This window comes from Haliotis cracherodii, unplaced genomic scaffold (assembly GCF_022045235.1).
Source record: "Haliotis cracherodii isolate W230 unplaced genomic scaffold, xgHalCrac1.p SCAF_10, whole genome shotgun sequence".
Lineage (NCBI taxonomy): Eukaryota > Metazoa > Mollusca > Gastropoda > Lepetellida > Haliotidae > Haliotis > Haliotis cracherodii.
The window spans coordinates 34,905,939-34,921,140 of record NW_027266265.1 but is presented as its reverse complement, the minus strand read 5'-3'; the positions used below and the strand labels follow the sequence as shown (position 1 = coordinate 34,921,140).

At 40.5% G+C, this 15,202-nt stretch overlaps 1 protein-coding gene across 3 annotated transcripts in view; it reads left to right on the top strand.

Annotated features, from left to right (window-relative positions):
- LOC139454339 (H(+)/Cl(-) exchange transporter 7-like) overlaps positions 1-15,202 on the top strand; it is a 164,017-nt gene that overhangs the window by 113,687 nt on the left and 35,128 nt on the right. For all 3 annotated transcript variants that reach the window (XM_071235970.1, XM_071235969.1, XM_071235971.1), the window contains exons 6-10: positions 10,747-10,856; positions 11,315-11,458; positions 11,752-11,844; positions 12,858-13,016; positions 13,798-13,908. In XM_071235970.1, the coding sequence (XP_071092071.1) occupies positions 10,747-10,856; positions 11,315-11,458; positions 11,752-11,844; positions 12,858-13,016; positions 13,798-13,908 (617 nt within the window). The remainder of the gene's footprint in view (positions 1-10,746; positions 10,857-11,314; positions 11,459-11,751; positions 11,845-12,857; positions 13,017-13,797; positions 13,909-15,202) is intronic.

Below are 15,202 nucleotides of genomic sequence, written 5' to 3'. Positions count from 1 at the left end.
TTTTAATGTTTTTAATCAAGGTGCTCATGTAATTTGATGCATTTCGCGATGTAAAAGACCCGTTTTATCACAATATAGATCTTGATTATTGATCAGATCGTCCTGACTGGGCGCCACCATTTTGTGTGAAGCAAACACAAGTGAAACGAGAGGTGGAATCTGATTGGTCCATAGGAGAGGCTTAGAAGGGACATAATTGCTAATAGCCACTGGTGGCGCAACGATCGAGCCTAGTAATTCCAGCCTAGTTCGGCAAGGGCGGAAACTAGACTTTTAAAGTCCGTAAACTCCCTTGCCTCGGAAGGTGCTACTACCTTGCGTCCCTATGTTCATGTCTTGGACACTCACAATTTACTTCAGTTAATCATCTGGGTGGAATTTATATTTATACGTTTCTTCGGAAATCCTACCACATCAAACCTCAGTTACATTTATGTCAGTTTTGAGCAATTATTCATCATATATTTGTATGAAACATTCTCATGAATATGGTGCAAAGACTTTTTACACTATCCTATGATGGTCTCACACCACACGGACCTGGGGATGTCCTCAGATCTTTGTTTAGCGGTAGCGAGAACTAAGATCTGATTTTAATGAGACTGTTGTGAAATATGTTTATATCATTGTCAGTTTCTGAGGTATGGTTACCTGTCTACAGGCGGGAAACTTTACATTTGCATGTATCAAATTCTTCTACATCTAAGGGGCATGGGTGGCCCAGTCATCTAAGGCGCCGCAATTCACTGTGCAGAGTTGCGTCCCTTGGGCACACCACAAACCTATGATTGTGGGTTCGAAACCTGGTTCACCCCGATTATGTTTCTAGGTTTGTCAGCACTATACCTGTGCTCTAGGGTTTCATCGAAGTGGTAAACGTCTGAGACCTGCATAACTTCGGGCTTTCCTCCCACATTAAGCTGACACACCGTGATATAAGTGGAATACTGTAGAAAGCAGTGTTAAATCCAACTCACTCACTCCTGGTGTATACTACTTATGGCATGACACATTAACTATAGTAATATGAAAGAATCGGGTGATCTTTAACTCTTTTTTTACTAATATAGATATAGGTGTTTTGTATTAAAAAATTATAACATTTCAATATTCAAATACGAAGTTTGAACTCCTTTGGTATATTTAAAAAATTCTTTATCCCTCAATAACCCATCCACTTGACTTACAAAGCATCAGTTGCTGATGTAGATTCTGGTGGTCTTGTAATTGAGTTATGTATGGCTAATAACAGCATCTCTGGAGTTTTTCAACACCATTAGGCCCTATTGATGTTGGTGCCAAAATAGTTACTGTTTAAAAACATTAGTTTCGTATTACAATATGTAATGTAAACAGCCAAATAAACGGGCATTCATGTTTATTTGGTAATGGCAAATGCCATGTATGAACAGTGTCTGAAATTATGTGCATGGTGAGTGGAGGTGAGGTGAGGTGAAATTGGGTTTTAACGTCGCGTCCAAGATTATTGCACTTCTATAGTGACGTGCGTGTTTGTGTGTGTGTGGCTGCTTGTACTAGTCCGGACTGATGCTGATTTATAGTGCTAGCTCACTGAGATACCATGCCGCAGTTTGACATGAATACCCCACTCAGACACAGTATATCGACTCCGAGCCGACCAGTCCTTGTTTTAGCCCCTTAATGCCGAGCGCCAGACAGGGTTACAACAAGTACCATCTTTTAACGACTTTTGGTATGTCGCGGCCGGGGATCGAACTCCGGACCTTCTGCTCTTCGGGTGGACGCTCTACCACAAGACCACTGAGGCTGTCTTATGTGCATGGATGATAACTAATTTTCAGCATGCTTATCATGATGAAATCTCTACTTATCGTCTCAAACTGGCTTCCGCAAGAGATATCACTTGGGTCAGATCAAACAGTGTCTTCTAGGATATTTATCACTGCAAGGAAATTGCACCACAATGCTTTGCAGACCATTGTGGCATCATAATAGTGGTTACCATGACAACCCAATGAAATGACATCACTATTCTCTCTGCCACTGTAGCTGGTTAGCAATTTATTATATACTTCAGTGTGAAAGACTGAGTTTTCTGAAGTTGAGAAAAGTGATATTTTCATTGCAGTGAACATAACACATAATATTGACGGGGCTATTGTCATACAAGAGTTACCTCCCCTTAGATTGTCTCCCTTTATTGTAAGTGTCTAGCCGTACACCAACTGTTGACATCCTTTTTACGTTAGCTCCACATTGACGACGCAAAATAATGACATTTCCTTTTAAACCGTAAATTTTTCATTTAACTCTGTTAACTGTTCATTTCGCAAAGCGCCATTTTTGTTACTTGACCAGCGTATACTCTTTCGCTTCCAACAGCGATCTCATATAGTTTTCAATAATATTTTTTGTTAAGGTTGATTTTGTATATAATCATATCTATATGTATGATACAGAATTTTCGTGACCCAAATTATTTTTTGCTACTTTTGTTTATATTTTTTTATGATTTTGAAAACACGAAACTACTTTTTTTTGTCTCAAATAGAAGCTGTTGTGAACCGTCACTGTGTGTTAGGAAGGGAGAATTTCATTTCTAGGTTTTACATTTGTAATCTAATAATTTAATTTTCTGGTAGACGATAGGGCTGGGACGAGTCCAAAATTACTACCCGGGTACCTACCCTCCTATTACCTGACCCCAACCGGGTACCTCATGTAGGTCTCAAGAGGTGAGTACAAAATGTCCGATTGGGAATTGTTTTTCCACAGCCCTGGCAAAACGTATTTAGATACATGTATTAAACAATTTGGTCATGCATACACTGAAGTTGACTTATGTTATGTCTTTATTCGACCATATGAAAAGTCAGAAGGAATTTGTGCATAGTCAGAAAGAAATGCGAACATTAGTGACTTGTAGTGTAACTATAGAGTTCTGGAGAATATTTGTCATTAGACAATATATCACGTGACAAACCACGGGTCTGAATAGACCTGTGGGTAACCGGGTACCCGAGTTACCCATCCAAGCCCCAGTAGACAACTACACAAGAAGTATATAATAAATAGGATATTCCATGTTTTTCGGGACCGCCTCCGTGGTCTAATGGTAGAGCGTATGCTCGCAGAGCGGAAGGTCCGGGGTTCGATCCCCAGCCGTCATATCAAAAGACGTTAAAAGATGGTACTTGTTGTTACCCTGTCTGGCACTTGGCATTAAGGTGCTAGAACAAGGACTGGTCGGCTCAGAGTCAGTATACTGTGTCTGAGTGGGGTATTCATTTTAAACTCTGGCATGGTATCTCAGTGTACTAGCAATATAAATCAGCATCAGTCCGGACTAGTACAAGCAACCACACACACATACACGTGCATGCACGTCGCTATATAAGTGCAATAATCTTGGACGCGATGTTAAACCCAATTTCACCTCACCTCACCATGTGTTTCGTGAAATATCATGTTTCTCTCATCTTGTGAGGTGGAAAAGGAGATATTTTCATTGGTTGCTACATCAATGGTGGCTACATCACTCGACGCTACACCACTCGTGGAAATATCTCCTTTACCCCCGTCACTCAATGAGAGGAACATGATATTTCACTCGTCACATGAAATATCCTCCATTCTTGTACACTCATGACATTACATTATTACTGTTTACAAACTGAGAAGTTGGCAGAATGATTTCGGAGAAGAAATAGGATCTCACCCTCGTGTCTTCGAAGCTCAAATATATCAAGACTCATTGATAAAAGATAACATATGCTTGGCAAGCCTCAGATATTTGTAACCTTTTTTAACTTTTCTTTATATATTTGATCTTGGAAGCTATGTAGGTGAGATTCTCTGTGCAGGTGGTCCAGACATTTAGAATGTGCAGAATTGCCTCCCTTGCGATCACAAACCTGTGATCATAGATGCACCACGATTATGTTTCTAAGTGTGTCAGCACCAAGAAGTGAACATCTAAAACCTACATAGCTTCATATTTTCCTCCTGTATCAAGCTGACAGCCGTGATGTAACTGAAATGTTGTTTATAGAGCCTTAAACCAAACTCTGACTATTTCCAAGAAAGAAAAAATCTGAAGTGGGTTAAAAGGACTGACCAATAACTGACCAATTTCGTTCAAATTCTTAATAGCTCAGTGTAATAGCTGCTGATTCAAATTTTGTGACGTGTAAGTATCAATAAGTCAATGATTACCAACTTCCATAGCGCCTTTGCCTCAGTCTTATTATATACCAACGTGTGTGAGTGTGTGGCTACTTGTTCTAGTCCAGACTAAAGTCAGCTCTATAGTGCTAGCTCACTGAGATGCCATGCCAGAATAGTTTAACATGATACCCCACTCAGACACAGTATACTGACTCCGAGCATACCAGTCCTTGTTTTAGCCGTTTAATGCTGAGCACCAGGCAGGGTAACAACGAGTAACAGTTTTTTTACGTCTTTTGGTATGATGCGGCCGGGAATTGAACCCCGGACCTTCCGCTTTCCGGGCGGACGCTCTACCACAAGACCACGGAGGCGGTCTTATTTGCATGGATGATAACTGCTTAATGCTGAGCACCAGGCAGGGTAACAACAAGTACAGTTTTTTTACATCTTTTGGTATCTTGAGGCCGGGGAGCAAACCACCAGGTCTTCTCTCTCCATAAGGGGGCAAGGATGGCCCAGTCATCTAAGGCGCCGCGATTCGCTGTGCAGAGTTGCGTCCCTTGGGCATGCCAGAAACCTATGATTGTGGGTTCAAATCCCGATTCGCCCCGATTATGTTTCTAGGTTTGTCAGCACCATACCCGTGCTCGTGGGTTCTACCGAAGTGGTAAACATCTGAGACCTGCATAACTTCGGGCTTTCCTCCCACATTAAGTTGACACGCCGTGATTTAACTGGAATACTGTTAAAAGCGGCGTTGAACCCAACTCACTCACTCACTCACTCACTCACTCACTCTCTCCATAATGCACAGGAATGTGGTAAATAAGGTGTTGGTTGTATAGGATTAAGTGGGATGGTAACATGTAGATTAGTGCTGGTTGAAACTTGTGGTAAGTAAACTAGATTAATCATTTGGATGAATTGATAAAATCTTATTAAAAGGCTTTTTTTTACTATAGTACTTTGCCAGCATAATGATGTACAAGTCTGGGAATTAAGTGCGGGAAATCAATTATTGCTTATAGGTGTCCCTGGTGAATAATAACACAGCCACCGTGGCGAGAAGCTTGGCACAGCCCTGAACTCTCGAAACGTGCAGCCTCTCAAGACTAGACCTTTGATTGCAGCACAAATTAGCCTGCTTTACTTTAAATGGGACAGTATTAGCAAGGATGCTTGACCTGTACAGAATAATTGCTTTCTATAAATCTTAAATGGGATTTGGGCAGGAGTGAATTATATGGTTTCCTGGTCTTTAAAAAACTGAGAATCAAATCTATTCCTCATGGGGAATCAATGGCGCTATTGGACAGATTTGGTAAATGTTTCTTGTTGCCTGTGAGAATTCAAGCTAGAGCTGTATCCTAGCACATGATGCATTGCGTGTTGTTGATGATGGCTCTGATGGGAGGGAGAGTGGAGGATTGTCCAAATTGTAAGATTTGAGATTCAGTTGATGGTTCAACAGTTTTTTGGGTAAATACCTCAGAAGACAGATGCAGCCATTCATACCACACCATCCACCTTCATACAAATTCAAATGAACACTGAATTTTAGCTCACCTGACAGAAAATCAAATGATTTTCCATCATCCATGTACGATTGTCCGTCATGCTTTGTAACTATCTTCTTCTCAGAAACCAATGGACTTATGAAGCTTTTTCCCACCAATACTGACACCCCAATTAGTTCAAGAGTTTCAAACCTGATTTTCAATATGGCCGCCTCTGCAGCCATATTGTAAAAGTTATTTATGGCCATTACTCAGCTATTTGTTTTAAAAATGAAATGAAATTTGGTACATGTGTTGTAAGTAGAGGTTTATTCATTTTAAATTTTGACTTTGTTTTGACCTTGCACTTAAATTATTTCAATAGGGATATTTGGCAAAGTTTAAATTGCCAGCATGAGGACGCTGAAATTTGGCATGTATTATTCTCCTTTAGGTGACATCATATTTTGCTCAAATCATTCCATGTTTTACTATCAAGGCTGACAGCTTTTTTAATTGCTGCCTTGTTGATATTTTAAACTGTTGATGGCCAACAATCTCTTGGCACAGTGCTATGTTTGTGACATTGTGCCCATGAACTTCAAGGCAACTGTGTGTGAAGACAAACTACTTGTGACATCATGGAGTAAACAAGACATGCCATTCTCCTCTCACCATTATGTACTTGCTAGATTTGTTTACCACTTATACTACCTAAAAAACGTTAAAGAACACCCACTTTTTTCATATGGCTATAATAAATCTGTCATGGTCATGACAGATTAACTATCTTCCGAAAAATAATTGGGTGTTCTTTAATGGTCATGACACATTAATTATAGTCATGAAAAAATTGGGTGTTCCTTAACTTCTTTTGAGTAGTACATATTTGGGTACACAAAACATACTCTGTGGTAAGAGGCGACTAACGGGATCGGGTGGTCAGACTCGCTGACTTGGTTGATGCATGTCATCGATCCCAATTGTGTAGATCGATGCTCATGTTGTCAATCACTAGATTGTCTGGTCCAGCCTTGATTATTTACAGACCGCTGTCATATGCCTGGAATATTGGTGAGTGCGACGTTAAACCACAAACAAACATACTCTGTGGTATCTAATTACCCTGATAATGTCTCATTTCTTTGCAGTGTAGAGTCGTGTGTATGTGTTTTTCAAATCAGGTAGAGAACTCTCATGTGCTTTGAAGAAATGACATTGAATATTGTGTGCAGGACTTGCACATCATTTGCGTCTTATTTGACTGCCTGTTTGTCAAGCTCGTATCTTCTGTTGCCAATGTTGACAGATTGTATTTGTGGGAGCTGGAACAATGTTTTACCTTCCAAGATGGCAGTGAGTCAGTGACAGCGATTGCACAAGTTGACACTATGCCAGCTGAACCCATCTCTGTGTGATGCCATGCATTCATATCCCACACTTGTGCACACAAAACATGTCAAAGTCTTGAACAACGCTGAATGAGACATCCTGTCACAACATATAGCACAATGCTGACCGTCTTGAGTCTTGAACAACAATGAATAAGACAACATTTAGCACAATGCTGACCCTCCTGAGTCTTGGACAACACTGAATGAGACAACCTGGCACAACATTTAGCACAATGCTGACCGTCTTGAGTCTTGGACAACATTGAATGAGACAACCTGGCACAACATTTAGCACAATGCTGACCGTCTTGAGTCTTGGACAACACTGAATGAGACAACCTGGCACAACATTTAGCACAATGCTGACCGTCTTGAGTCTTGGACAACATTGAATGAGACAACCTGGCACAACATTTAGCACAATGCTGACCGTCTTTAGTCTTGAACAACGCTAAATTAGACAACATGGCACAACACTAACCACAACACCTGCAGATAATTAAACACAACATGGCACAACAATACCAGAAAGTCACCTCCCTACATACAGTCTATGCCTGTGAAGATCTGGGTTAGAATAGGTCTTCAGCAACTGCTGAGTGTAACGTTAAACAACAAACAAACAAACAAACAAACAGATACAAAGCATGTCACAACATACATATACACTGTACAATTTTGTTCTCTGGAAAAGACAAGACAAACAATTTTTTCATCTCAGCAAGTCCAGTGAATGATTTTGTTGTTATACCGGAGGACAAATTGTTTATTAATTTTATCATATTTAATAATTCTTAGTTCCCCAGACCCCCTGTAAGGTTTAGAAATAAGAACCAGACCTCTGTTAACCGATTTTCCCCAATTACTTTTGAATGTCACAGTGTTAACTTAACTAAACATCCCACCTTGTCCTAGGTCCAAAGCTGTGCCTCCAATCTGGGCGGGGGCGGTCGGGTAGCCTGGTGGTTAAAACGTTCGCTCGTCACGCCGAAGACCCGGGTTCGATTCCTGACCATTTCTGGTCTCCCCCGCCGTGATATGGCTGGAATATTGCTAAAAGCGGCGTAAAACCATACTCACTCACTCATTCCAATCTGGGCCAAATTGAAAAGTAAACTGCTGTTTAAGGCCAGGACACTTAGCAGAGGAAATATGGTATTTATGTAATGAGTGCACATTGGCACTGAGTAGAACATGGATGAGGATCCATGATGCCACCCCCCAGTGAGTGTCAGGTACACACCCTGCCACCTGTACCGTATTCGCCTCATTAAGCACCCTGCTCCAAAAGCAAAAGTACTCCGACCAACGTCTGCAAGAAATCTTTATTAGCTCTCCAAATTTTGAATGACACGTTATTGCATATATATTAGTTCTTTTTAATTTACAAACAATATGGCTGTGTAGGAAGGGGTTACATTTTTTTTTGAGGGGGGGGGGGGGATCTTTTAAAAATTTCCTGCTTACTGTAACAGGAAATATAAGTAAAGGTGTCATTCACCATGTTCAACTATTATGTAACTCCAAAATTTAAGTTCCATTGATATTTGTTCTCTCCCACTCGGTCCCTGACATTGAATTTAACTTGTTGTGTATGAGTTTAATAAGTGACCGCTCCTTTGTCAATTTTCTGAGTGCCCAGGGCACTGATTATGGTGCTGTGTGTTTACGGTGCTCTGTGGTGCAGGAGCCAGGGACATTCTTGCAGCAACAGTAGTTTGCACATCTCTGGGAGACGGGGAGATAAACAATGACCTTGAGCATCCCCTTGTGCTCTGCCAAGTGTGGGAGGGTGTTTTTCACAAGGAGAAACCTAATTGTTAACAGGTTAGGTGGAACAATGTTGGTAGACGAGGGCACTAATGGTTGGTGAAGATGCCTGGTGGAGGTGGTGAAATTATAGACCCTGTTGTTGTGTAAACAGCCCCAGCTTCAGCAACAACTCAAGGAGAGGTGGGGAAACCTATTAGCGGTACTTTCTGTGATATATTGTTGAAATAATGGAAGGAGAGCTAGGTGAAGCAGAATAAGGTTAATTTATCTCTGATGAGAGAGGCTCGAAAAGAAAAAGAAAGCTAAAAACTGAATATCTTGTTCATCAAAGTTAGAAGGGTAGAGAAACTTAGTCTTGTGTCATACAGCCTTGTGTTTTTCTGTGTTATGTCATCCCGCCTTGTGTCATTCATGCTTGTGTCATTCATGCTTGTTTCATCCAGCCTTGTGTCATTCAGTGTTGTCAATCAGTCTTGTGTCATTCGGTCTTGTGTTATTCAGTCTTGTGTTATTCAGCATTGTGTCATCCCGCCTTGTGTCATTCATGCTTGTGTCATTCAGTCTTGTTTCATCCGGCCTTATGTCATTCAGTGTTGTCAATCAGTCTTGTGTTATTCAGTCTTGTGTTATTCAGCATTGTGTCATTCAGTCTTGTTTCATCCAGCTTTGTGTCATTCAGTGTTGTCAATCAGTCTTGTGTCATTCAGTCTTGTGTTATTCAGCATTGTGTCATTCAGTCTTGTTTCATCCAGCTTTGTGTAATTCAGTGTTGTCAATCAGTTTTGTGTTATTCAGCATTGTGTTATTCAGTTTTGACTTATTCAGTCATGTGTCAATCAGTCTTGACTCATTCAGCCTTGTGTTATTCAGTGTTGTGTCATCCTGCCTTGTGTCATTAATTCTTGTCTATCAGTCTTGTGTCATTCAGCCTTGTGTCATTCAGTGTTGTCAATCAGTCTTGTGAATGTGTCACAAACAAGTAAATACACAGGAGATCCAAGACTTGATCACCATGCAAACTATGCAGCAGTGTGTCAGATCTGAGCAGGTCTTCAATGTGATGAAAGAATGACTACTTTTCTACTCTGTCCCATCCACTCCAAGCCATTGGAATACTTGTGGTAGGTCAAATTAATTATTGGAATCTGGATCACAAACAAGATTCAACCTATTTTCAATGTTGTCCATTCAAAACATCATGATGTTGACGTCGAATACTAGAGACTTTGACAACAAATGTTTGTTCTATGTAAATATTACCCTAAACAGGCATGGCTGATCGCTAAATATGGTATTATTATATTTTGTTACCACAATGGAGTGAGTCCATTTGTTATAATGCAGCTTTGAACAGTATTTCAGTTATATCGCTGCGTTTCAGCTTGATGGAGGAAGGCCCAAAATGAAGCAGGTCTTAGACATTTACCACTTTAGTGAAACCCATGAGAACAGATTGCTGATGACAAACCTAGAATATAATCAGTGCAAACCCACAATGATAACTTTCAGGCACACTGAAGGGATACAATTCTGATTTGTTTGTTTGCTTGTTGTTTAATGCTGCACTCAGCAATATTCCAGCTATATGACGGCAGTCTGTAAATAATCAAGTCTGAACCAGACAATCTAGTGATTGACGTCATGAGCATTGATCCACGCAATTGGGATACTATGACATGCATCAACCAAGTCAGCGAGCCTGGCCACCCGATCCCTCTCATCGCCTCTTACGACAAGCATAGTCAAATTTTATGGGTTGCTGAAGACCTATTCAACCCCGGAATCATCACGGGTCTGCAACTCTGAAGAGAAAAATAGATCTCCTGATATGACTAGGTCACCTGTTCCCCCAACAACAGGGGCAACAAATGTCAATGTGTGTGTTGGTGTTTATGTTGAAGTTCAGTTGGGATTCCTTAAGCCATGTCCAGATCTAGACCGCTGCTCCAAGGAGAACTGTCTCATCATTCCAGTGTTAATATGGTGTGGAATAAACTTGGGTATCACAATTCTTGGTGCTGCTCTTGTAACATATGTCCAGGTGAGTCATGCATTCTGCTTGCAATATTTTTAAGAATATTTCAGGGAGGCTACAATAAGTCTTTTGGTTCTGGGTCACATTTGTGTCATTTTCAGTCTTCAACATAGGTTGTTGTCTGGCAAGGGCTGGTAACTCCTAACATATTTCGTGTTCGTGATGTACATACTTTTTAATATAAAGTATATTTTAGATTTTTTTTTTTTACCATACTTCAGAAAAACAGCATATAAGCAAGTCTCGTTCCATCAAAATTTGAAAAAACTAAATTAAAATCTTGAAGAAAAGCAATGCTCTCAAATGAATCGAATAATAAATCTGAAAGCCAAGTATTCAATTTGTTCGAAATTGTTCTCATAGTATTTTTGTTAGCAGAGAAGTAAATTAGAGATCATGTGTTTGTGAACCTAACATCTGTATATTTTAGCAATTTATTCATTTTTGATGTGTTTTTTTTTCAGCCCAAAGCAGCTGGCAGTGGCATTCCATTAATCAAGTCCTACCTCAACGGAGTTCGTATTCCAGGACTGCTAACCTTAGGGGGGTTCATCTCCAAAGTTTTAGGGGTCATTTTGTCCATCCTGGGGGGTCTGGCATGTGGCAAGGTGAGAAAACTGTTAAAATGTGTATTACAAAAACCTAAAGCAACTCACTTGTGTCAAAATTGTGTCATTATTGTGTTCAATAATTGTTAAAAATGCAAACAGAAGCCTAATGTGATTAAACTTGTCATGATAAAGGTCTTTGTCAAAAATATTTAAAATAATTCTTGATAGTGAAATAAATGTGCAGTGTGCATAGACCTGGGAGGTGTTGATCATAGTTGGTTGAAGTAATAAAAGTTACTGTTCCGATCAAATTTATAAACAGTACCAGTGAGATGTGCCGATTATTCCAGGAAGGTCCCATGGCTCACTCGGGGGGCATCATGGCGGCTGGTCTGGGGAAGGGGAGGATACACTGGTGTGGGAAGAAGAAGAAGGAACTCAGGGTAGGTAACTCTAGCACTGTAGTGCACTTCAGGGTAGGTAATTCCATCACTGTAGTACACTTCAGGGTAGGTAACTCCAGCACTGTAGTGCACTTCAGGGTAGGTAATTCCATCACTGTAGTACACTTCAGGGTAGGTAACTCCAGCACTGTAGCTCACTTCAGGGTAGGTAACTCCAGCACTGTAGTGCACTTCAAGGTAGTTAACTCCAGCACTGTAGTTCACTTCAGGGTAGGTAACTCCAGCACTGTAGTGCACTTCAGGGAAGGTAACTCCAGCACTGTAGTGCACTTCAAGGTAGGTAACTCCAGCACTGTAGTGCACTTCAAGGTAGGTAACTCCAGCACTGTAGTGCACTTCAGGGTAGGTAACTCCAGCACTGTAGTGCACTTCAAGGTGGGTAACTCCAGCACTGTAGTGCACTTCAAGGTAGGTAACTCAAGCACTGTAGTGCACTTCAGGGCAGGTAACTCCAGCACTGTAGTAGACTTCAGGGAAGGTAGCTCATGGACTAAAGTGTACTCTGTGGGCAATAAAGATATATTTACTTTCCATTAGATGTTAAAAGGGACCTGTGAAGATCCAGGCAGAGAATAGTTCTTCAGCAACCCATGCTTGCTGTAAGAAACAACTAACGGGGTCGCATGGTCAGGTTTGCTGACTTGGTTGATGCATGTCATCGTATCCCAGTCGCCAAGATGTTTCGATGCTCATGATGTCAGTCACTGGATTTAAGATATTAAAAGGAGTAAATTCCCAGATGGAAGTTAGTATTTCTAATGTTTACAAAGATCTTTGTGCAATTGGTCGCGCTAATAATATGTTTTTACGCACATGGCATGAACAATTTCTCAAACACAATTCCAGGGCTCATCCTATATAGAATTGCCAACGTATGATTATAATGATGTCTCATGTAATGAAATGTCAATATTTTTGAAATTCTAGACAAATTATGTGTAGATATGTAACAAGTGTAACAAGATGTTTGTGTCATCTCTGGACATTTTCAGATTTATGACCAATTCCGGTCGGACCACGAAATCCGTGACTTTGTAGCAGCTGGAGCTGCCTCAGGCGTGTCGGCGGCGTTCGGCGCCCCGGTCGGAGGAACGCTGTTCAGCGTGGAGGAGGCAGCAAGCTTCTGGAACACAGAACTTGTGTGGAGAGTGGTCAGTGTTAACACCTCACCCCAGACTGACATGACTTTGTAGTTTCTCCTTTCATCGAATAAAGGGGCGGTCGGGTAGCCTAGTGGTTAAAGCATTCGCTCGTCATGCCGAAGACTTGGGTTCGATTCCCGACATGGGTACAATGTGTGAAGCCCATTCTGGTGTCCCCCGCTGTGATATTGCTGGAATATTGCTAAAAGCGGCATAAAACCATACTCACTCACTCACTCACTCATGGAATAAACAGATTTTTTTTATGTGCAGAGAGGATCAGGACAATATAAGGCATGTAAAGTGTAGTTTAAGATTGTATGTCTGGGAATATTTTCTATTAGGAATAAGTGTGTCCAAAATTGGTGCATTTAGTCCTCAGTTCAAAAAGCCTTATATGCTTGTGTGGATGAGTGAGTGAGTGAGTGCCTGCCTGAAAATGTGTTTACAGAGCTGTCACAGGGTTTTACGAAGCCTTGTAAAGATGTGCGTCATGATGACTCACTACATTTTGGAAGGGGTCATTTTCAGAACTTTGGAGTCATGCCTTCCAAGTTTCTATTTTATGAAAGTTTTCCATCTCATTTAATTACGAAAGTTGGTTTGTGGTAAATACTCACTCTGAAATTAAGTTGCCTCAGCAAATTTATTGCATCAGTAATGACTAGTATTAAAAACTTTTGCGAGTTTTTCGGGAAATTATTGCGTGAAATACGCAGGAGTTGCTCATCATGTAAGACTGCTGTTTGTACTATCATTTTAAAGTTGTGGACTTAATTTGTTGTTTCAGTTCTTCTCCGCTATGATTGCATGTTTTGCCACCAACTTTCTCCTAAGTGCCTTCGAGGGTCATCCCACGCACCTCTCCTCGCCAGGTCTTGTCCGTTTTAATACATTCCCGGTAAGTACGTGCTCCAATGCATGGGGGAGGACAGGTCGTTAGTTTTAGTACATTCTCGGAGAGTTCTCACAGACATCCATGGAGTCAGTCGCCAGTTGATTAGTTTTTTCGATAAATATTGTATGCCTGCCATGTAGCAGTGCACTTGTCGCCCAGGGGCTGCACATGCAATGTTGTAGGAAGGCCGGACAGGCACCGGACAACCATTGCTTGGGAGTGGGATGGGATGCTGACATGGATGAAAGGACATTGCAGTTTCAAGTTTCTCTGAACATGGTTACTGGACTGTGTTCATTTGAAGAAGTGGAAAACATTTATTGATGATGATGATGTGGAAAACATTTATTGATGATGATGATGATGATGATGATGATGATGATGAAGGTCCACATTCCATTCGCCAAGTGAATGCTCATGGCGCTACATTATTATTACCCCGGTCAATGGATCAGTGTGCACGCGATTTTCATTCTCATCTCCCTGGGGAGAATACAACCCCAGCTATTAGCTGATGTTTGATTAGAAAATTGTTTGTTGCATTGTAGACCAGAAAATGTTATTTTCTTGTTTAAAAGATTACCATGACCTATAGTAATATTAAGGCTAAGTGTGATTGGAAATGTACTTATTTTGTTGTTCCATTAAAAATGTTTGATTCAGGCAAACCAAAGCGTCATTATTTTGACCGTCACTTTCAGAGTTGCTAAAAAACCCGTTCCTCTTCAAAGGTAGTTTAATAATGCCCTTTAAGGTTTCACTCTAAAAGCACTTAAGGGATGCTTACAGACAAGAAATGAAACTTATGACTCCAGGTAGCTGAAAGAATGCGCTGCTTGGACACACTGAGAGTTTCCACAGAACAGATTCACTTTTTTGAAAGCCAAATGGATTTGTTGTTTTACAGAAGAGAGCTTTGTTTGATTTAAAATAAAGATTCTTTAAGATTGTTTGTATTTTTTGTTAAAACTTATATTTCAAGAGTTTTTATTAAGAAGTTAACCTTAGTTGTTTGTAGGACTGCACTGTATTATCCATATACTACAATATGCTATTCAAACAATACGTATTGCAATATTTTTTTTTGTGTTCTGTTTTTTGGGGGGTAAAAAAATATAGCAAGTTTCATTATTAGTTGTATCATTTAAACTAAAACCTACAGAGAACCTTCTAAAACCTTCATTCATGAAGGCTGTTTCCCTTCAAAATTAATTGACGGCGGAAATGATTTTTCTCTCATTTGTTATCTCCCCTGTATCCATGACTACACAACAGCGGCGACCATACTAAGTAATGT